Source organism: Chiloscyllium plagiosum, chromosome 22, assembly GCF_004010195.1.
Source record: "Chiloscyllium plagiosum isolate BGI_BamShark_2017 chromosome 22, ASM401019v2, whole genome shotgun sequence".
Classification (NCBI taxonomy): Eukaryota; Metazoa; Chordata; class Chondrichthyes; order Orectolobiformes; family Hemiscylliidae; genus Chiloscyllium; species Chiloscyllium plagiosum.
Genome location: NC_057731.1, coordinates 11439419 through 11460530, shown reverse-complemented (window position 1 = coordinate 11460530; position 21112 = coordinate 11439419). Strand labels below are relative to the sequence as shown.

At 42.4% G+C, this 21112-nt stretch overlaps 1 protein-coding gene and 1 pseudogene across 4 annotated transcripts in view; both read left to right on the top strand.

Annotated features, from left to right (window-relative positions):
• sgms1b (sphingomyelin synthase 1b) overlaps positions 1-21112 on the top strand; it is a 70443-nt gene that overhangs the window by 29946 nt on the left and 19385 nt on the right. For all 4 annotated transcript variants that reach the window (XM_043712389.1, XM_043712390.1, XM_043712387.1 and 1 more), the window contains 2 exons: positions 16907-17815; positions 20374-20491. In XM_043712389.1, the coding sequence (XP_043568324.1) occupies positions 17187-17815; positions 20374-20491 (747 nt within the window). In that variant the 5' untranslated portion in view covers positions 16907-17186. The remainder of the gene's footprint in view (positions 1-16906; positions 17816-20373; positions 20492-21112) is intronic.
• LOC122561050 lies at positions 141-634 on the top strand (annotated as a pseudogene).

Here is a 21112-nt window from a genome sequence, read left to right as displayed (position 1 = left end):
TTTGGAACAAGAGCCTGGGCCAGAAGGGGGGTGGTGGGGCTGCAGCTGCTTGGTGTACACAGAGGAACCAATGGGATGGTGTCAACCTTGGAAAATGAAGTCCAAGTCCTAGCAGGTAATAGTAGTAACACAGCTGTTTGCCAGAATGTTGTGTGTGCTCCCATCTCTCCACATTGGCTGGCAATTGGACCAGGCCATTCTGTTCGAGGTAGATTGTAATTGCCATTTGTTTTGGTCATGGCTGGGGTACAACTAATATGAAGTTGGGTAAGATCTTGACAGTATTTCTGAAAGGGTAAAGAATGGTGCTGTCATTTATCTTGTGGATATCAGAGATAGCTGACTTCAACTTTTACGAGTTGTATGATTCGTGCACAGTTACTTTTTTCTTTAGAAACGAGCACATTGTGATTGATTTGCACACAGGTATCAATTACAAAATTAATTGGTCTACAAAAGACAAACAGGAGTTAGTTGACAGTTTTGAAACAGTTTGCAGAGGAGTTTACAAGGAAAAGAGTTTCTAGTATCTCTGAAGGACTGTTCCACCAAATATAGATATTAAGGAATTTTATATGTTTGTTTTAAATGTCCCCGAGTTTTTTCAAAAGCAATAGAAGAAAGGTTAGTGGGTAGGCTGGCAAGTGGTCAGGCTGGATAGTGTGAACCAAGAGCCTGGGTGTCAGCTTGGGGAAAGTAAGGGTTTGAGGTGGGGGGAGGGAATGTGTCAGGTGGTGGGGCTGTGTTGAATCATGTTTGGCCAGAGAGAGATTTGTGTTGTCCGTTTTGTTGTTACCCATGATTTGGACTAGATTTTTCTATTGTGTAACTATCCAGGTAAGTAACTCTGAATTGCTGACTATTTCAGAGACTGGGGATTTCCTCAGAGTTGTAAAGTTGTACAGAATGGAAACTGATCCTTCGGTCCAACTCGTTGATGACCACATCTCCTCAATTAATCTAGTCCCATTTGTCCACATTTCGCTCATATTCCTCTAAACCCTTGGTATTGATAAACCATTTCAGATTCCTTTTAAAAGTTGTAATTGGATTGGCTTCCACCACTTTCTCCAGCAGCTCAGTCCATACATGCAACATCCTCTGCATGAAAAAGTTGTCCCTTTGCTCCCTTTTTAAATCATTCCCCTCACACCTGAAACCTATACCCTCTAGTTTTGAACTCCCCTATCCTGGGAAAAAGGCTTTGGCTAATCACCTATCCAGGCCCCTCAAGATTTCATAAACTTCTAAAAGGTCACCCATCAGCCTTAAACGCTCCAGTGAAATTAGCACCAGTCTATTCAGCGCCTCCCTATTGCTGAAAGCCTCCAACCCTGGTAACATCCTTGTAAATCTTTTCAGCACCCTTTCAAGTTTAACAGCACCTTTCCTATAGCAGGGTCACCAGAATTGAACGCAGTCTTTCAAACATGGCCAAACAAATGTCCTGTACAGCTGCAATATGACATCCCAACTTCTACGCTCGATGCACTGATGAGTGCAAGCATACCAGTCATGATGCAAGCTATAATGCAAAAAGATGAATGTTTCACTGCAGACAGTGTCCGCACAACCCAGGGAGAAATGCATTTCTATGTGAAATTGTAACTTGGGCAATTTTTTGAGTTAGTGTCTGGGGAAGTTGTGGTATAGTGGTAATGCCACTGAAGTAGTCATTCAGAGGCCCGTACTAATCCTTTTGGGACATTGGTTAAATCCAATCATGGCATCAGATGGAACTTAAGTTTTATTAAAATCTGTAGGTGCAAGTAATTCTGACCATAAAACTATTACTAATTGGCAGAAAAAAAACATGCTCACTAAATTCCTTTAGAGAAGGACATCCGAGTGCTACATTTGACTCCAAGCCCATAGCAATGTGGTTGATTCTAACTGCTCTCAAAAACCGCTTAGCAAGCCACTGCGTTCAGGTGTCACTCGGGGTGGGCACCAAATGCTGACCTTGTCAGCAATGCTCAGATCCCATAAAAGGATAAAGAAGTGAAAACTTCCAAGGGGTCCTGTAGTACCACTTTCTGGGGTATCTCTAGTCTTTGATAAACTGGAGACTATTCATCATCTTAGTGGTTGTGACATAATATGACTTCAGCAGTGCAGCAGAGAAGGCATGCTGTTTGGCCTAACTCGCTCAATCTGGCATAGGGTAAGGTACCCCACTCTTCCCATTCCAGACCACTTTGGGTATTGAATTCCCTGCCATGGAATCTAACTTGGATATAACTGCTGGAGATACATAGGTGTGGCAGCCCCTATAGAGAGAGACAGCTAATGTTTCGAGTCCAATGACTCATCATCAAAACTAATGAGATATTAGCTCTTCATAATTGCAGTTTTTCACCTCTTAGCAAAGATGTTTTACTTGATTACACTTCTTACAAGAAGGCATTCAATTTGCTGAGGTACAGTCACTGTTTGGCATGGAGTCTCCAAGATTGCAGTCCCTAATGCCCACTGGCACAGAGTTTTAACTGTGCTGCAGTTCCAAATGTCTGCTGTAGTGAGTTGTTATTGTGTAGGAAACCATTGTGCAGGCCATCTAATCAGCATAGGTAGCCCAGTTTGGGTCTTCTGACATGCACATACTTTGCATCTAGTGGTTAGGTTTTGGGAACCTTGCCTGATTTTAATTTTCTTGACACTGCAATGTGCCCCTTGCCACTCCCTCCATTGCTGACACTCAGTAGCTTTAGTGAGTGCAACCTACGAGATGCATATAGAAATTCACTAATGATCCTTAGACAGCCCTTCCAAACCCTTCCAAGGACAAGGGCAGCAGATAGCATGGGAATGCACCAAATGCAAGTCTCCCTCCACGCCACTCACCATCCTGACCTGGAAATATATCATCGTTCTTTCGTTGTTGCTGGGTCAAAATCCTGGAATTTCCTGCCAAAGGGCATTGTGGGTCAACCTACAGTGGCTTAAGAAAGCAGCTCACAACCACCTCAAGGGGCATCTCTGGGCTTGTCAACCAGTGACACCCACATTCTGTAAGTGATTTTAAAAAAAACTCTAGCCCTTGCAACACCCAGTCATCATGGAAGCATACACCAAAGGTTGTTCAATGAGTGTTCCCAACCTGAATTCACAAAGCATTAATGTATGCACTTAACAATTTGTCCTTTTTATGTCTCTTATGTAACAATCTCTCTAACTTAATGCACTTGGTCTCTGGTGCTGCCACTTATTTTCTAATGCTTTAACTCTTGTGCTGTCTACCAAAAATGCTGCGACAAGGCAATGTTCCTCCAAGGTTCTTCAAGCTTGATTTTCCAGGTAAGTTTTTAGAGAAGTGCTGTCTCGTATGGAATCTAATCTAATCTTTCCAGCCATACGGTGTAGAAACAGGCCCTTTGGCCAAACAAGTCCACGTCGACCCTCTCCCCTGACTAATGCACCTAACATTATGAGCAGTTTAGCATGGCCAATTCTTTGAATCGTGGGAGGAAACCAGAATACCCAGAGTAAACCTACGCAGACACTGGGAGAATATGCAAACTCCACACAGATAGTCACCTGGCCAGAATCGAACCTGGGTCCCTGGCACCGAATGGCTGGAAAGACTAGTGGGCTTTTCTGACCTATCTAGCAGGCCCAAGGTTCAAGACTTCTGTTGATGTACCCATGTAGCTATTGCAGCTCTAGGCGAATGTCTCAGGGTATTTGTCAACATAAACACTCTGAAGATCCATGTTACTACACATCCTGCTGTGAAAAATATCAGTGATATAGCAGTTTTCAAGGAATGCATGTATTTGTATTTTATAATTTATAATGGCAGTATAAAGGGTTGAGTTATCTGAAATATAGATTAAATGATGCACATCATGATGCTTGTATTATCCCATAATCATCATCTGCAGGAAAGGAAAGGTCCTACAAAGATCAAATAATGTGAATGATCACTACCTTTCTGTTTCAGAAAAAAACTGAAAAAACTGCAGCTGCTGTAAATCGGAGACAAAAATAGAAATTGCTGGAAAAGCTCAGGTCTGGCAACATCTGTGGAGTGAAATCAGAGTTAACATTTCAGGTTCAGTGACCCAAAACATTCCTTGTTCCAGTCCTGTTCTGGCTCCCACCCACAACTTTCTCTGGCATATCGATGATGAAATTATTGGTGCTGCCTCCCTGTCTCTTCTGGAATCAGAATTTTGTTTTGAATTTTCACCCCGCTCTCATCTTCACCTGGTCCATCTCTGACTCCTTCCTTCCCTCCTTCGATATCTTTGTTTCCATTTCTGGGGATAGACTGCCCCCCACTATCCATTATAAACCTACCGACTCAGTTACCTGGACTATACGTCCTCGGACTCTGCTTCCTGTAAAGACTGTATTCCGTTCTCCCAGTTTCTCCGTCACATTCCAATGGTGGCAATTTCAAAGTATCCACCCAATTCCTTTTCTGAGGATTTCCCAGCATTGTTATTGACTGACAGGGCCATCAGCCGGGTCTGATTCATTTCCTACAATTCAGCCCTCACCCTGTGACTTTCCTCCCGCAACAGCGAAAGGGTCCCCTTGACTTAAGCTACCATCCCACCAATATCCACATTCGGAGGATCATTAGCCACCATTTCTACCACATCCAGCGAGATACCACAGTAGACACACATTCGACTCCTCTTCATTGTCCACCTTCTGCAGGGACTGCTCCTTCCAGTACACCCTGGTCCACTCTTGCTTCACTCCCAAGACCCCCCCCCCCCCCACCTTAAAAAAAGCCTCATGGCACCTTCCTTTTTGCAACTGCAGAACGTGTAACACCTGTCTGTTTATCTCTTCCCTGTTCAATCTCCAAGAGCCCAAATACACCTTCCAAGTGAAATAGTTCTTTACCTGCACTTGACACAATGTAGACTACTGCACTCATTGCTCACAATGTGGTCTCCTCTACAGTGGGATTGAGTGAAGACTACTGGTCTGTTCACAAAAAAGACCCTGTTGCTTCAACACACCACTCTGCTCCCTGGCCAATATCTCTGTATCAGGTTTGCTGCAGTGCTTCAGCGAAACTCTGAGCAAGCTGGAAGAACAGCATCTCATTTTCCACCTGGGGGCCCTGCAGCCTTGAAGACTCCATATCGCGTTCAATAGCTTTCAGGCATGAACTCTCCCATGTCTGCACCACAACCCCCCCACTCTAGTCCTCATTATCACATAGTCTCAAATTACATGCAATCCATTGTTAGCCACTAACAGTTCCCGTTAATATTTACTCACCCTCCTAACCAGATCATTATCCACTCCTTTGTCTGTCCAACTGCTTTTTCTCTTTGGGCTGTACCCAGCCTATTGTTTACTCCTTACTCCTTCTCCCATCCTATCTTCCACATATACTGTAAACCAACATTTTTCCAGCTACCATCAGTTCTGAGAAGGGTCACTCATCCCAAAACATTGACTCTTATTTCTCTCCACACATGCTGCCATACCTGCTGAGCTTTTCCATCAATTTCTATTTTTGTCATGACTTTTTTTTTAAGATTGATATTGAAAGGAATGCATTGAGGGAAATATGTTACCCAGGTAGCAAAGATAATGTCAACAGATCAGAATGAACATTTGAAAAATCCATTCAAATGTCTGATAACGGCAAGGAAGAAGCTGTTCTACAATCTAATTGTATGTTCTTTTATATCTTCTGCCTGATGGAAGAGAGTATAACTGGGATAGGATGGCTTTTTGATTATGTTGCTTGCGTTCCCGAAACAGCAAGGAGTATAGATGGGGTCAATGGATGGAGGGCTGGTTTGATAGACTGGGATGACTCTGTAGTTTCTTGCAGTTTTGGGAAGAGCAGTTGCCAGACCACACTGATGCGTCCAGATAGGATGCTTGCTATAAAAAATGAGTCCTTGTCGACATGTCACATTTCTTTAGCCTCCTGAGAAAGTAGAGATGTTGTGCTTTTTTTGACCATAGTGTCACTGTCGGTGGACCAAGACAGAACATCAAACGTTACAGCGCAGTACAGGCCCTTCGACCTTCGATGTGGCGTCAACCTGTGGAACCAATCTGAAGCCTGCTTATGCTACACGATTCCATTCTTGTCCATATGTTTATCCAATGACCATTTAAATGCCCTTAAAGTTGGCAAGTCTACGACTGTTGCAGGTAGGGCATTCCATGCCCCACTATTCTCTGAATAAAGAAACTACCTCTGACATCTGTCCTATATCTATCCCCCCTCAATTTTAAGCTAAGTCCCCTCGTGCTAGCCATCACCATCCAGGGAGAAAGACTCTCTGTCCACCCTATCTAACCCTTTGATTATCTTATGTCTCAATTAAGTCACCTCTCAACCTTTCTTCTCTAATGAAAACAGCCTCAAGTCCCTCAGCCTTTCCTCATAAGATGTTCCCTCCAAACCAGGCAATATCCTAGTAAGTCTCCTCTGCACCCTTTCCAATGATTCCAAATCCTTCCTATAATGCGGTGACCATAACTGTATGCAATACTCCAAATGTGGCTGTACCAGAGTTTTGTACAGCTGCAGCTTGACCTTGTGGCTCAAACTCAATCCCTCTATCAATAAAAGCCTATCAACCTGAGTGGCAACTTTCAGGGATCTATGTACATGGACACCAAGATCTCTGTTCATCTGCATTACCAAGAATCTTACCATTAGCCAGTATTCTTTATTTCTGTTGCTCCTTCCAAAGTGAATCACCTTACATTTTTCCACATTAAAATTGATTTGCTACCTCAGCCCAGCTCTGTAGCTTATCTATGTCCCACTGTAAGCTGCAAAATCCTTCAGCACTATCCACAACTCCACCGACCTTAGTGTCATCTGCAAATTTACTAACCCATCCTTCTATGCCCTCATTCCAGATCATGTATAAAAATAACAAACAGCAGTGGCCCCAAAACAGATCATTGCGGTACACCACTAATAACTGAACTCCAGGGTGAATATTTCCCATCAACCACCACCCTCTGTCTTCTTTCAGCTAGCCAATTTCTGATCCAAACCGCTAAATCACCCTTGATGCCATGCCTCCATATTTCGTGGAATAGCCTACCGTGAGGAACCTTATCAAATGTCTTACTGAAATCCATATACACTACATCAAACTCTTTACCCTCATCCACCTGTTCTCAAAGAACTTAATAAGGTTTGAGAGGCACTACCTACCCTTCACAATACTGTGTTTACTACCCCTAATCAAATTATTCCTCTCTGGATGATTATAAATCCTATCTCTTCTAACCTTTTCCAACAGTTTACCCACAACCAAAGTAAGGCTCCGTGGTCTATAATTACCAGGGTTGTCTCTACTCCCCTTCTCGAACAAGGGGACGACATTTGCTATCCTCCAGTCTTGTACTAATCCTGGAGACAATAAGGACATAAAGATCAAAGCCAAAGGCTCTGCAATCTCCTCCCTGGCTTCCCAGAGATTACTAGGATAAATCCCATCCCCAGGGGAATTATATATTTTCATACCTTCCAGAATTGCTAACACCTCTTCCTTGCGAGCGTCAATCCTGTCTAGTCTAGTAGCCTGTATCTCCGTATTCTCCTCGACCACATTGTCTTTTTTCAGTGTGAATACTGATGAAAAATATTCATTTAGCACTTCCCCTATCTCCTCGGATTCTTTGCGCTACTTGCCGCTACTATGCTTGATTGCCCCTAATCTTTCTCTAGTCATTCTTTTATTTCTGATATACGTATAGAAGGCTTTAGTGTTTCCCTTGATCCTACCTGCCAATGACTTCTCATATCCCCTCCTGGCTCCCCTTAGCTTTCTCTTTTAGATCTTTTCTGGCTAACTCGTAACTCTCAAGCTCCCTAACTGAGCCTTCACGTCTCATCCTGATGCAAGCCACCTTCTTCCTCTTGATGAGAGATTCAACTTCCTTGGTAAACCATGACTCCCTCGTTGGACCACTTCCTTCCTGCCTGGCAGGTACATAATTATCAAAGACAATTGAATAAGCTCCACATTTCAATTGTGCCCATCCCCTGTAGTTTCCTTCCCCATCCTATGCATCCTAAATTTTAATTGCATCATAATATCCTTTCCCCCAGCAATAACTCTTGCCCTGTGTTATATACCTTTCCTTTTCCATCACTAATGTAAACGTAACTGAATTGTGGTCACTGTCACCATAGTGCTCACCTACCTCCCAAATCTAACACCTGACCAGGTTCTTTACCCAGTACCAAATCCAATGTGGCTTCGCCCCATGTTGGCTTGCCTACATACTGTCAGGATACCATCCTACATACATTGGACAAAAGCTGAACCATCTAAAGTATTCAAGCTACAATATTTCCAGTTAATATTTGGAAAAATAAAGTCCCCCATAACAACTACCCTGTTACACACACTCCTATCCAGAGTTATCTTTTCTATCCTTTCCCCTACCTCTGGAACTATTCGGAGGCCTATAGAAAAATCCCAACAGGGTGACCTCCTTTCCTGTTTCTCACCTCTGCCAATACTAACTCAGTAGATGAGTCCTCAAACGTCCTTTCTGCCACTGTCATATTGTCCTTGACTAGCAATGCCACACCTCTCCCTCTTTTACCACAACCTCTGCTCTTAATGAAACATCTGAATCCACACACCAGCCCCTGCCCCCGGTTCAGGTGTCGACCATCCTGTTTGTAGAGGTCCTATTTGCCCCAGAATGAGCCCCAAATATCCAGGTATCTGACACTCTTTTCCCCCCCCCCCCTTCTGCACACCCTGTAGCCACATGTTCAACTCCTGTCTCTCTATCTCTTTCTCACCTCACTAACACAAAGCTTCCACCCTAACTCCCTGAATTTCTGTCTTACATCCCCATCCCTTTTCCTATCTGTGTCCTTTGTGCCCATATGGACCATGACATGGGGCTGCTCCCACTTCCCCAAGGATCCTGAAAACACGATCTGAGACAGAACCCTGGCACCTGGATGGCAACACACCAACCATGAATCTGTCTCGTTCCCACAGAACCTCCTATGCCCCCCCCCCCCCCCCCCCCAACTATGAAGTCCCCAGTGGCTAATGCACTGCTCATCTCCTGCCTTCCCATCTGAGCAACAGGGACAGTCTCTGTGCCAGAGATCTGCATCCCATTGTTTACCCCTGGTAAGTAGTCTCCTTCAGCATTATCCAAAATGGTATACTTGTTATTGAGGGGAGCGGCCACAGGGGTCCCCTTTCCGTCCCCTGACAGTAACCCATCTGCTCTTTTCTTTTACCTGAGGTGTGACTACCACCCTTTAACTCCCCTCAATAACTCCCTCCGCCTCCTGAATGATATAAAGTTCATCCAGCTCCAGTTCCCTAACATGGTTTTCGAGGAGTTGGATTTGGGTGCAGTTCCTGCAGATGAAGTCAGCAGGGACACTAGTGGTGACCCTTGCCTCCCACATTCTGCAGGAGGAACGTTCACCAGCCCTAACCACCATCCTCACTGTTGTAAATGTCCAAAGATACTGTAGAAAAATAAAGAGAAGAAACTAATTACCTTATCAATCCTGCGCACAGAACCTTTTTTTTTGGTTATAGGAGGAGGTTGGGTGGGTGACAGTACCTAACAAAGTAGAGTTACAGGTAGATGGGATAGTGAAGAAGGCATTTGGTATGCTCTCCTTTATTAGTCAGAGCATTGAGTGTAGGGGTTGGGAGGTCATGTACAGGATGTTGGTTAGGCCACTTTTGGAATATTGCATGCAGTTCTGGTCGTCTTCCTATTGGAAGGAATTTGTGAAACTTGAAAGGGTTCGGAAAGATTTACAAGGATGGTGCCAGGGTTGGAGGATTTGAGCTGGAGGGAGAGGCTGAATAGGCTGGGGCTGTTTCCCTGGAGCGTCGGAGGCTGAGGGGTGACCTTATAGAGGTTATAAAATGATGAGGGGCATGGATAAGGTAAACAGACAAGATCTTTCCCTGGGGAATGGGGGAGTCCAGGACTAGAGGGCATAGGTTTAGGGTTAAAGGGGAAAGATATAAGAGGGATCTAAGGGGCAACTTTTTCATGCAGAGGGTAGTGCATGTATGGAATGAGTTGCCAGAGGAAGTGGTGGAGTCTGGTACAATTGCAACATTTAAAAGGCTTCTGGATGGGTTTGGACAGATATTGGCCACGTGCTGGCAAATGCGACTAGATTGGTTTCTGATATCTCGTCTGCATGGATGAGTTGGACTAAAGGGTCCGTTTCTGTGCTATAAGTCTCTATGACACTAAGTAGAGTTTCGGGTAACGCAACTACCCAAGTACATTACTCCACTTACTCAGCAGTCCTGTGTCCGCTCCTGCTCAGCATGCGCTCCGCATATTCACAAGGTAAGTTTATATAACTTCCCGGCAGGCCACTGGTCCTCGCTGTCTCTCCTCCCACTGCTGCTGCTGCTACTGGTAAAATCAACAGATTATTGGTGATCGTCGCTCCCAGGCACTTGACTCTCTCGACCATCTCCACCTCAGCACTATTGATACAAATAGGGCTGTGCCCTCCACTCTGCTTCCTGAAGTCAATGACCAGCTCTTTCATTTTGCTGATGTTGGAGTGCTTGTTGTCTTTACACCATACCACTAAGCACTCAATCACTTTCCAGTATTCTGTCTTGTTTTAAGTCTGACCAACAACAGTGGTGCTGCCAGCGAACTTGTAAATGGAATTGGGGCAGAATTTGGCCACACAGTCATAAGTGTATAAAAGTATAGAGAGCTGAGTACACAGCCTTGCGGGGTACTGGTGTTGAAAATTATGGTGGAGAAGGTGTTATCGCTTATTCTTAATGATTGAAGTTGAGAAAGTCAAGGATCTAGTTAGAGGGGGGAGCCTGGAGCTAGGTCCTGGAGTTTCGAGGTGTTTGTTTGGAATTATGGTGTTGAAAGCAGAACTGCAGTCAATAAGTCTACTCATAGTCTGACATTTGAAATGACTTTAGATGTGTTTGGATTTCATGACAGATCATAAGTGCTGTAATTTTCTGCTTTTCACATTGCAGTGACTTTTCCACTTTGTACAAAAATGCATTCTTGATTTGTCACCTCTCTTCATTTTTCAGACCATGTCTTTAACTACACTAATCTCTGACTACTTTGCTACATATCCCTGCAAATCTGTTACACCTTGATCTTTTGAGCTAAGCTGATCTCTCACTTCTGTACTAATGTTATCTTTATTTAGCAGAAATACCTATCACCTTTTTCTAGCTTCCTGTGGCTTCTGTAGTTTCGGGTACCCATGACTATTTAGCACCCAGCTTTGGTCACCCACAGCCACATCTTCTGAAATGCTTATCAGATCATAAGTACTTATTTTTTATTTGTGTTATCAATTGATGTGTTTTGTCATGAACACTGCATATATTCAGATAGAGAGCAGTGTAAAGTCTTGAATTCTCACTTTTTTTTGCCATTCTCTCAAACTCTGTTCTTATCTGTTTGAGCACTTTGTGCTGTGCCCTTTCCAGCCAGATTCTGATTATAGTTAACCATACCTCTATCTCCCCCCCCCCCCAGTTCTAATGTCTTATCCTTTCACTTCAATTTACCATGTGATCCCTTTCACCTTCATTATTTAATTTAAAACTCTGACAGTACTTTTTAGTAACACAACTTGCCAGGACATTGGCCCCAGCGTGGTTTGGATGAAGGCTGTTTCAACAGCACAGATCCCACTTTCTTCTTCTACTGCTGTTCTCTGTGGCTTATCACCTTGTCATGGTGGAGAAGCTTGTGTGGTCCTGAGCTCTCCTGAGTGATGCTGTCTGGAGCTATGCTCCTGGTAGGTCACCCATGGCGGTAAGGTAGAGGGTGAGGTCCCTGACAAAGAACAGTCCAATCAAGACCACATGGAACAGGCAGACGAAGTTACTTCAAACTCTGTAGCTGTGAAACTGGATGAAGGCTGCAACAAATCCATCAGCTCCAATTGTCATGGTCTCCATGTCATTGGAATCAGTTGGTTGATTTGTGAACTATGTGTGCTTCTTGGAGTGCAACATGAAGTACACGTTAAGCAAATAGATGCACAGGCGTTTTTGCTCTGTGGGCTACTTCAAGTCTTTGGACGATCGGTGGAGGGTGAGGGGAGCAGGTGATGCGATGGCTGGAAGCTCCTAGTTAAGAACCGGCAGGAAAGCAGTGAATACTTGATTCAGTCACTCAACTTTTGGACAGTAGCAAGAAAGTTGTTCAGTAGCAGGATTCATGTCTGAGCAGCCCTATTAAAGATCCACTCTGCTCACCCTGAACTGGGAGGGGGCTAGAAAAGGTGCCCTAAAAATAGTCTGCTTCATCCCATCCTGTCTAGAAAGCCGCATCCAGAGGGATTGCCATTATGTGGTTGAAAAACATCAAGAAATGAAACTATGAAATTTGGAGTCTAGAGTATAAGAACTCTGATGGATAACCCAAACTCAGACCAGCCAGATAGGAGAACTGCCTTTGTGCCCAGGAACTCCAAAACTTCAACTTTGACATCGTTGCTCTGAGTAAGACCCACAGAGCTGGAGAAGGGCAACTAAAGGAAGAGCAAGGTCAATACACCTTTTTCTGGAAATGACTTGATCCCGAATAACATAGGATCCCTGGAGTAGGCTTTGTCATCCAAAACAGCTTACTGCAGAAGCTGACAGAGCAACCACTGGGATTCTATGAATGTCTCATGACTCTGTGAATCCAGCTAGTCAAGATCCAACATGCTACTGCCATCAGTATCTCTGCTCCAACTCTGGAGATTGAAGACCAAGTAAAGGAGAACTTCTATGTCCTACTTGACAACGTCCTTTCCTTTGTTCCCAACAATGAGGAAATCATTCTCTTGGGTGACTTTAGTGCTAGATTCTGGGAAGATTATAGGCTTTGGACCAGAATAATAGGCAAGGAAGGAGTTGGCAAGGTCAATGCCAATAGAACACTCATCTTCAAATGTGCTGAACACAATCTGCTGATTACAAACACCCTATTTCGCCAGAAAAACAGGCGTAAAGTTTCCTGGCAGCATCCACACTCAACACTGGCACCTCATTGACTACATCATCATACAATCTTGGAACCAACGAGATATACTGATAACAAGCTGTTACTGGTGCTGACTGGGCGGGCCATGGACTCCTCTCGTCCACCATGAGAATGAAAATTTGGCCCAAAGGGAAACATCAAAATCAGAAGACTATCAAGAAATTCAATGTTGACATCCTCCAAGACATCAACCATGTACGGATGTTTCAACAAAATCTTCAAGAACAACTGCCTCAATAAATCCCACCATCCATAGAAGATTTCTGGAATCAATTGAAGAACGCTATCATCACCACCTGCAAAGAAACAGTTGGGTTCAAGACGAAAAATCATCAGGATTGGTTCAATGATAATGACCAACTAATCCAACAACTTAACGATGGAAATTCAGTGCTTTCATCCCCTTACAAAATGACCAACAATCGGCGACCAAAAGGCAACGCTATTAGGAATGTAAGGCTGCAGCCCTGAAGAGTACTGAAAACCTGAAAAACCAATGGTGGAGGAAGAAAGATCAGGAAATCCAACAGCTAGCAAATGCCAACAACACTCGAGGCTTCAACGCAACTAAAGCTATTTTTGGCCCATTCAGTCATAGTCAAGCCCTGAAGAGCAATGCTGACATCAGTCCTGGATGGAGGGAGTACTTTGAAGACCTTCTAAATCGAACTGTCCCATCTGACAGGAATGTGGTCAGCAACATTCCAACACAGCCCGTTGATGGCTCCCTTAGCAATGTACCAACACTTGAAGTCAAGGAAGCCATCAAAATCATGACAAACAACAAGGCCGCTGGACTCTATGGAATACCAGCTGAGGTGTACAAATTGAAGGTAACCTGCTTCATTATCAACTGCATCACCAACTCATCAAGATCTGGATAAATGAAGATGTCTCAGCAGACTTTAGCGAGTCAGCAATCATTACCTTCTACAAAAGGAAAAGTGCTTGATCTGAGTGTGGTAACTTATTGCGGGGGTTCCCTGTTAACAGTAACAGGAAAGATCCTCACCTGTATCATGAGCAATCGGCTCAAGCCTTTAGTAGAGAGGATCCTTCCAGAGACACAAACCTGTTTAAGATAATCGTGGAGCAATCAACATGATCTTCACTATGTGACAGCTACAAGAAAAATGTTGTGAACAATTTCAACCTTGTATATGATGTTCATTCACCTCACCAAAGCCTTTGACTCTGTATCATAGGAACTCTTATGGGATGTCCTGTTCACCTATGGATGCCCTGAAAAGTGCATTCGAATCTGGAGACTCCTCCACGATGGCATGCTTGCCACAGTCATGGTCAGCAACAGTAACTGTGAACCTTTTCAAGTCAGATCATGAGTAAAATAGGAATGTGTAATTACCCCAGCTTTGTCACAGTAATGATGGTGAACAGTCATCAAGGGCAACCAACCCCCAGAATTTGAAATTGTCTACAGATCAGATGGCAGGCTTTTCAATCTTACCCATCTTAAGTCCAAAAACCAGACCATCTGAGTTCCCTCAGAGTTCTAATATGCAGAGGACAACAGTGTTTCAGCTCTCTCAGAAAACCACCTACAACAGATTCTGACTGCCTTCAACTGTGCATACACAAAACGTAGACTTATCATCAATTCCAAGAAGACTCCGATCATGTATCAACCCGTCAACAGCTGAGACAAATCGGATAGAGCCACTGAAATAACCCTAGAAAACAGGGACCGCTTTCCGTACCTTGGAAGTTCCCTCTTCTCCTATGTCAACTTTAATGACGAGGTCCATCATTGTCTTCAATGTGCTGAAACAGATTTTGGATGTCTCCAAATGAGTCATTTTATGTGACATTTGGCCAGACACCAAAATGTTAGTGTACAAAGCAGTGGTGATCCCAATGCTCCTGTATGCATCTGAAACTTGGACAGCATACCAGCGACATCTGAAGGCACTTGAAAAGTTCCATCAACGATGCCTTTGAAACATTTGAATATCAGCTGGGAAGATTGCAGAACCAACGTCAGCGTACTGAATGAAGCAAAAACAACAAACACTGAAACCTACATCATCAAGAACCAACTAAAATGGAGTGGTCATTTTGTTCAGATAAAAGACGAGTATCTGCCAGAACAAATCTTCTACTCCCAGCTTAAAGAAAGCAAGTATTAAGTCTCTTCTGTTGTCCATCTCTTTTAAGACATTTCAAAAGCCAACATGGAGAAATGCAACATCATCAACAATTGGGAAACCAATACCAAGGAAAGGAAACTCTGGCAAACCATCATCTGAGAAGGAACAGTAAACTTGGAAGCCAACAGATGTGCAGAACTAGAAGAAAATGGAAAACAAAGCAACAGTAACAAAAGCCTGATCGGCCATCTGGAACTACTTGTCCTGAATGCAGAAGAACTTTCAAATCCCAGATTGGACACTCAAGCCACCTGAGAGCCCATAAATAGATCAATGGAACGAAGACCATCACCCTCAACCTTTAGGGATAGCCATAATGACGACTGCCAGTGCTCTATGAATCAAAACCCATTTCTTTCACACCAGCCTTTGAACCATGTCTTAGACTCTAATCTTATTTACCATTTGCCAATTTGCTCATGGCTTAGGTTTCATCCAGAGATTTGATTAGTACCTTTTATAGCTTTGCTTTTCTCACTGGGCCTTTTGCTGGTCATAATCCCAATCTCTCCTTATCCTGTCCTATCTGGATCCAGTTGTCATGGTCTGAGGTTCCAAACCTTGGAACCAGTCACAGAACACTGCCTGTTTCTTTTCCTAAGTGTGCTGTCCCTTACTACCACGGTATTCCTATTTAATCCTCACAATTAAAAGGTTGAGGTTCCCTCCACTTCTACCTCCTCTGGCATTCAGTAGCCCTCTCATAATATAACATCACCCGCCCAACCATCCTAACTGCATTTAAAGTAGCTAATTATATTCTGAACTAATTAAAACTCTGGTCCTATTTGTGTATCATTATTTTAATCAATCTGTTTGGACATATTTTGACCACACCCCTGGGGTAGGTGGAACTTTAAGCAGACTCTGGAGAGGGTCACTGCCACTGTGCCATAACAGCCCCTGTTATAAACCTGTTTGTTTATAATTCCTATTTTAGTTAACATTTTACTTGATTGTAATTCCTTGATTTTTTTTTATATATATCAGAGAAAATGCTCTCCAAACAATCATTTAGCTGCTTCACTGTGATTCTTTATGAATGTGGACTTTGCTGTTCTGGTACTAACAGGGTTCCCTCGCTCTCCTGATGATCTCTGTGGGTTCCCATTCAATTCTTATCCCTTCTTATCCCATCTCCCTCTGGTTATAGACACTTCTGTCTTCCTGATGCAAAAGGAGCTTCTCAATGTTCTTGCTCCTCCACCCTCTTTAGCTTGATCTCTCTCTCCCTTCTCCCTTTTTCTCTCCTTTGCTCCTTATTTTTCCCATTTATCACTTTGCCCTTCCCTTGCCATTTTGCTTCTCCCTCCACCTTCATAAGGTGATTAAAATGTAGTTGTGGGAAGATTTTTCATTTTGTCATTTAGCACTTGAGATCATTCCTAGCCATCTTTGTTTACTGGTGCAAATTTAATTAAACTCAGGGCAATTTAATATAGAATCAAATACAGGTGTATACGTCTGCTGAAGTCTTCTGTATTATTAAATTCCCTTTCAGAAGTCTAGCATTTTTTGGTTTACCTTTACTGGAAAATCATAATGTTGAGCACATAATGGCATCAATTTAAATTTAAACAGGAGGGAGATTTCAAATTAGCCGTTTGACTTCACTTTTGGTACTAAAGTTATGCTTATTTTTGTGTTTTTACAGAAAAGTTCTTTTCTTTGCTTCTGCACTTCTAATTTTCTCCTTATTTTTTCTCCACTTCCCTTCACCCAATCTTGCCCACTAGGTTCACGTCCCACCTCATTTGACGGAACTTTATTGCAGTGAAAGATATCAGCAATGAGGATGCCACGATGTACTAGCTAAGAGAAAACCAAATCAACAGATACATTTTGTGTGCCAAACTGGATTCTTGAAAAGCAAGTTTTGTTAATGTTCTCAAGACAAAATGAACAAGCCATGGAGAGAACGTTTTTTTTTTCACTTGGGAAGAGTAAAATAATTTTTGAAGATGCTGCTGCCAACTAGTGCCCACTTTTAGTTCACTTGACACTTGATTGTTTATCATGGCAATGGAGGTGGTAGAATGGTCACCCAAAGATGTGCTGGCCTGGCTCACTGAACATGGCATGCAGGAGTACACTGATGCATTTCAGAACAAGCTCGATGGCCAAGGCCTGTTAAAACTGTCTCTAGAAGATTTCCAAAGACCACCTCTGTCTCTTGTTGCATCAGACAATGGTCAGCAACTGCTAGAAAAGATAGAAACACTGAAGATGGAGCATCACATTGAAGTGCACAAGAATGGTCATGCCAATGGTCATCTTAACATGGGTTCTCTAAATGCTGACAGTGAGAATGACATCCATAATAAAACCAAAAGAACTGGCTTAGCAAATGGTTACCGAAAAGACATGATTAAAATCCCCATGCCAGAACTGGAGCAACTTCGATTCTCTCTGGAATGGTGGAAGACTGGTGTGGCTTTCCTTTATGCACTTTCTTGTTTTCTACTTACCACAGTGATGATCTCAGTTGTCCATGAACGTGTGCCTCCCAAAGAGGAGCAACCTCCTCTACCGGACAAATTTTTTGACTACTTTAACAGGGTGGAATGGGCCTTTTCCATCTGTGAAATTAATGGCATGATACTTGTAGGATTATGGCTGGTTCAGTGGGTGCTAATGAAATACAAGTAAGTAAAATTAGCAATGACTTGGTTTTCCTTTTTGAAGTCTTATGTAACTTTTCCTCCAAATATGAGTTACTGAGACTACATCAATTCTTGTGTATTTTAGCTTATAGTTATTTTTCCCATAACATAGAGCAAGGCAGGGAATCAAATACAGGTTGGGGCTACATCCTTTCAGATAAGGAATCATTGTTATGTAACATTGGAACAATTGGAATTTTAGGTTGCCGCTTTCTAATGAAAACAAAGACTGCATGTATTATAATGGACTAACCCAATTGAAGTTATTCTCATTGGAGGGTATAATAACAAAAATTAAAATATATCAGCCATGAATAAACCAAATTTAATTTGAACGTTACATTTTATACATAATTGTTATATTTCAATTGGTTCCCCTCTATCAACTAGAGTTGATAGAGGGGAACCAATAGATGTGTTATATTCGGACTTACAGAAGGCAATCAAAAAGTACCTCAAGGTTAATTTGTACAATAAGAGCCTATGCTATTAGAAATAGAATATTGGCATAAATAGTGAATTGGCTCATAGGCAGGAAATACCAAATGGGGATAAAGGGTTCAATTTCAGGTGAGCTGTGGGGTCAGTGGGGTTCCAACAAGGATCAGTGCTGGGAGTACAACTGTTTGTGTGTGTGTGTGTGTGTGTGTGTGTGTGGGGGGGGGGGGAAGAATGTGAATGCACTGTAACCAGATTTGTAGAAGGCACAAAAATAGATGGAATTGTACTTTGTGCGATGGATGCAAATAGTTAATAGAGAGATATTGATAGTTCCGTGGGCAAACGTTTGGCACGTGTGAAAATGCAAAGTTGTCAAAATAACAGAATATTATTTAAATGGACAAAAACTGCAGAAAGCTGCAACACAAAGATACTTGTGCATGAAGCATTGAAGGTTAGGACATTAGTGAAGCAGGTAATCAGAGAAGCTAATGGAATGTTGGCCCTTATTTCAGGGTGGTTGGAATATAAGTGTAGGGAAGTAATATGCTAACTGTACAAGGTGCTGGTGAGACCAGGTGTCTGGAGTACTGAGAGCGGTTTCGGTCCCCTTATTTTAGGAACGATAACATTTCATTGGAGGCAGTTCAGCAAAGGTTCATTAGGATCTCCTGTAGTATGGCAGGGTTGCCTTATGAGCAAAGGTTAAACAGCTTGTGATTACTCTCTGGAATTTAGAAGAGTGAGAGATGATCTGATTGAAACATGTAGGACTCTTAACGGGCTTGAGAGGGTAACTGCTGACAGGATGTTTTCCCTCATGGAAGAACCAAGAATTAGAGAGCCTAGTCTCAGAATAAAGAGCTGCTAACTCCTGTCTAAGAAGAGAAATTTCCTAGGGTTGAGTGTCTTTGGCATACCTTGCTAGAGCGAAATGTGAGGCAGAGCCTTCATGTATATCTAAGGCTAAGATAGACTCTTGATCGTCAGGGGAATCGAGGGTTACAAGAAAAGGGCAGGAAAATGGACATGAGGAATGTCGGATCAGTCATGATCTTGTTGAATGCCTGAGCAGGCTGAAGGGGTCGAATGGCCTACTGCAGTTCCTATTTCTTAAGGTCTTTGGAGATGAATATTACATTCTGGTGAATAGATTGTTTGTTTGAGCTGACCTTCGGGGTAAGGTTAGAGCAGAAATTCAGTTTCAGTTACAAGATTCACTTGAGTCTGTTTGCACCACACTTCAGTTAGGAATTGATGAAAGTGCCCATTCTCAACTCTTATTTGCTTGGGAAACTAAGTTTTGCTCTGTGGAATATTTTTGATGCCATGTGTAGATTGCAACTACAAAATAGTGATATGTTAATATTTGTGTATGTTCCGATTGTCGTCACCAGAATAGTAGCTTTCTGAATTATCTTTTTGAAAGCAAACCATATGGTTTGTAGAAAGGGAGGAGAGTTCTGAACAAATGTTCAAAAGTGTTTTTTTATGGCAGGAATGAGGAAGGACATTATACAGAGCCTAAGATCTTAATGAAGGTTTCAATTTTATTTTGTTGAGTTTTCTGTGATTTTAAAAATGGACAAAATAAGGATTTTTCTTAGCATCTTAGTGAATGAGTGCATTTTGTGTTGGGTGAGCTGTATATAGCAGGAAGTCTCCAGTTTTGATTCTATATTTGTGTTGAATTAATTGCATCTGAGTTAGAACTACATGAAATAGCAGACTTTGTCAGGGCAAGGGAAATTCAACTGGACACTATTGGTGATTATTCTCGAATTATACTCCTACAGAATGCTAAAAACAAGTTCAACTTGGTTGTAATGCCTTACAGAAGTAGTCAGTGCATATCTGTGGAGTGCTATCCTTTGGTAGGTTGCTCTCTCTGGGTAAGATTTTTTTAAATGTTTTTTAAAAATCAGTCTTGGGTGAGAGCTTCATAAAACCTTTTATAATGTTTGTATGCCTTGGAAAATTAAAACAATACTGCCATGTTTAATAGTAACTTAATTATATTAGTTTGAAATGTTAATATTTATTTACCCCTTTTTTCTCTCTCTCTGTCTCCTTCTGTCCCCATGCACTCTGCCAATTAGATCTATCGTGGGCAGGCGATTCTTCTTCATAGTTGGCACGCTTTATCTGTACAGATGCATTACAATGTATGTAACAACACTTCCAGTGCCTGGCATGCACTTCAGCTGTTCTCCAAAGGTAAGTCTGATTAAATCGCCACAATAGAGGATAACAAGCTATCAATTTTCACGCCACTGAAAGTGTAGAATTGTGTGTTACTGGTAAAGCTAAATGGAAAAGAAAGTACAACATTTTTACTTATTTCATGAGAAAATTAAACTTTTTTGATATGTTCTGAAGAATTTTGTAGTTGGACCATATGCGTTGAAATCTATTCAGCATTGAAGACAGAAATTAAGCTTCGATGCTCTGTGAAACTTCTTTTCATTTACTTGTAGCAAATTGTGTGGACATGCATCGAAGAGAACAAAATTGGGTGAATTTACCCTCGTATCTCATCAGAGTTGGGTGTAGACAGTGTGGAAATGTTTTATAAACTTTTTTTGTTCATTCATTGGGTTTAACTGGCAAGGCCAATATTTATTGCCCTTGAAATGTGGTGAGGGTCCTGCCTTGAACTGCTGCAGTCAGTGTGGTATAGATACACCAACAGCTAAGTAGAATGTTCCTGCCTTTGAAATGAAATAACACAATTATGTGTTCAAGTCAAGATGGTGAGAGATTTGGGAAAGCAATTGTATGTCTTGAGCATTCAGATCTTTGTCCATGGTTCTTTGGACCAAGGCTTTAATGAGATCT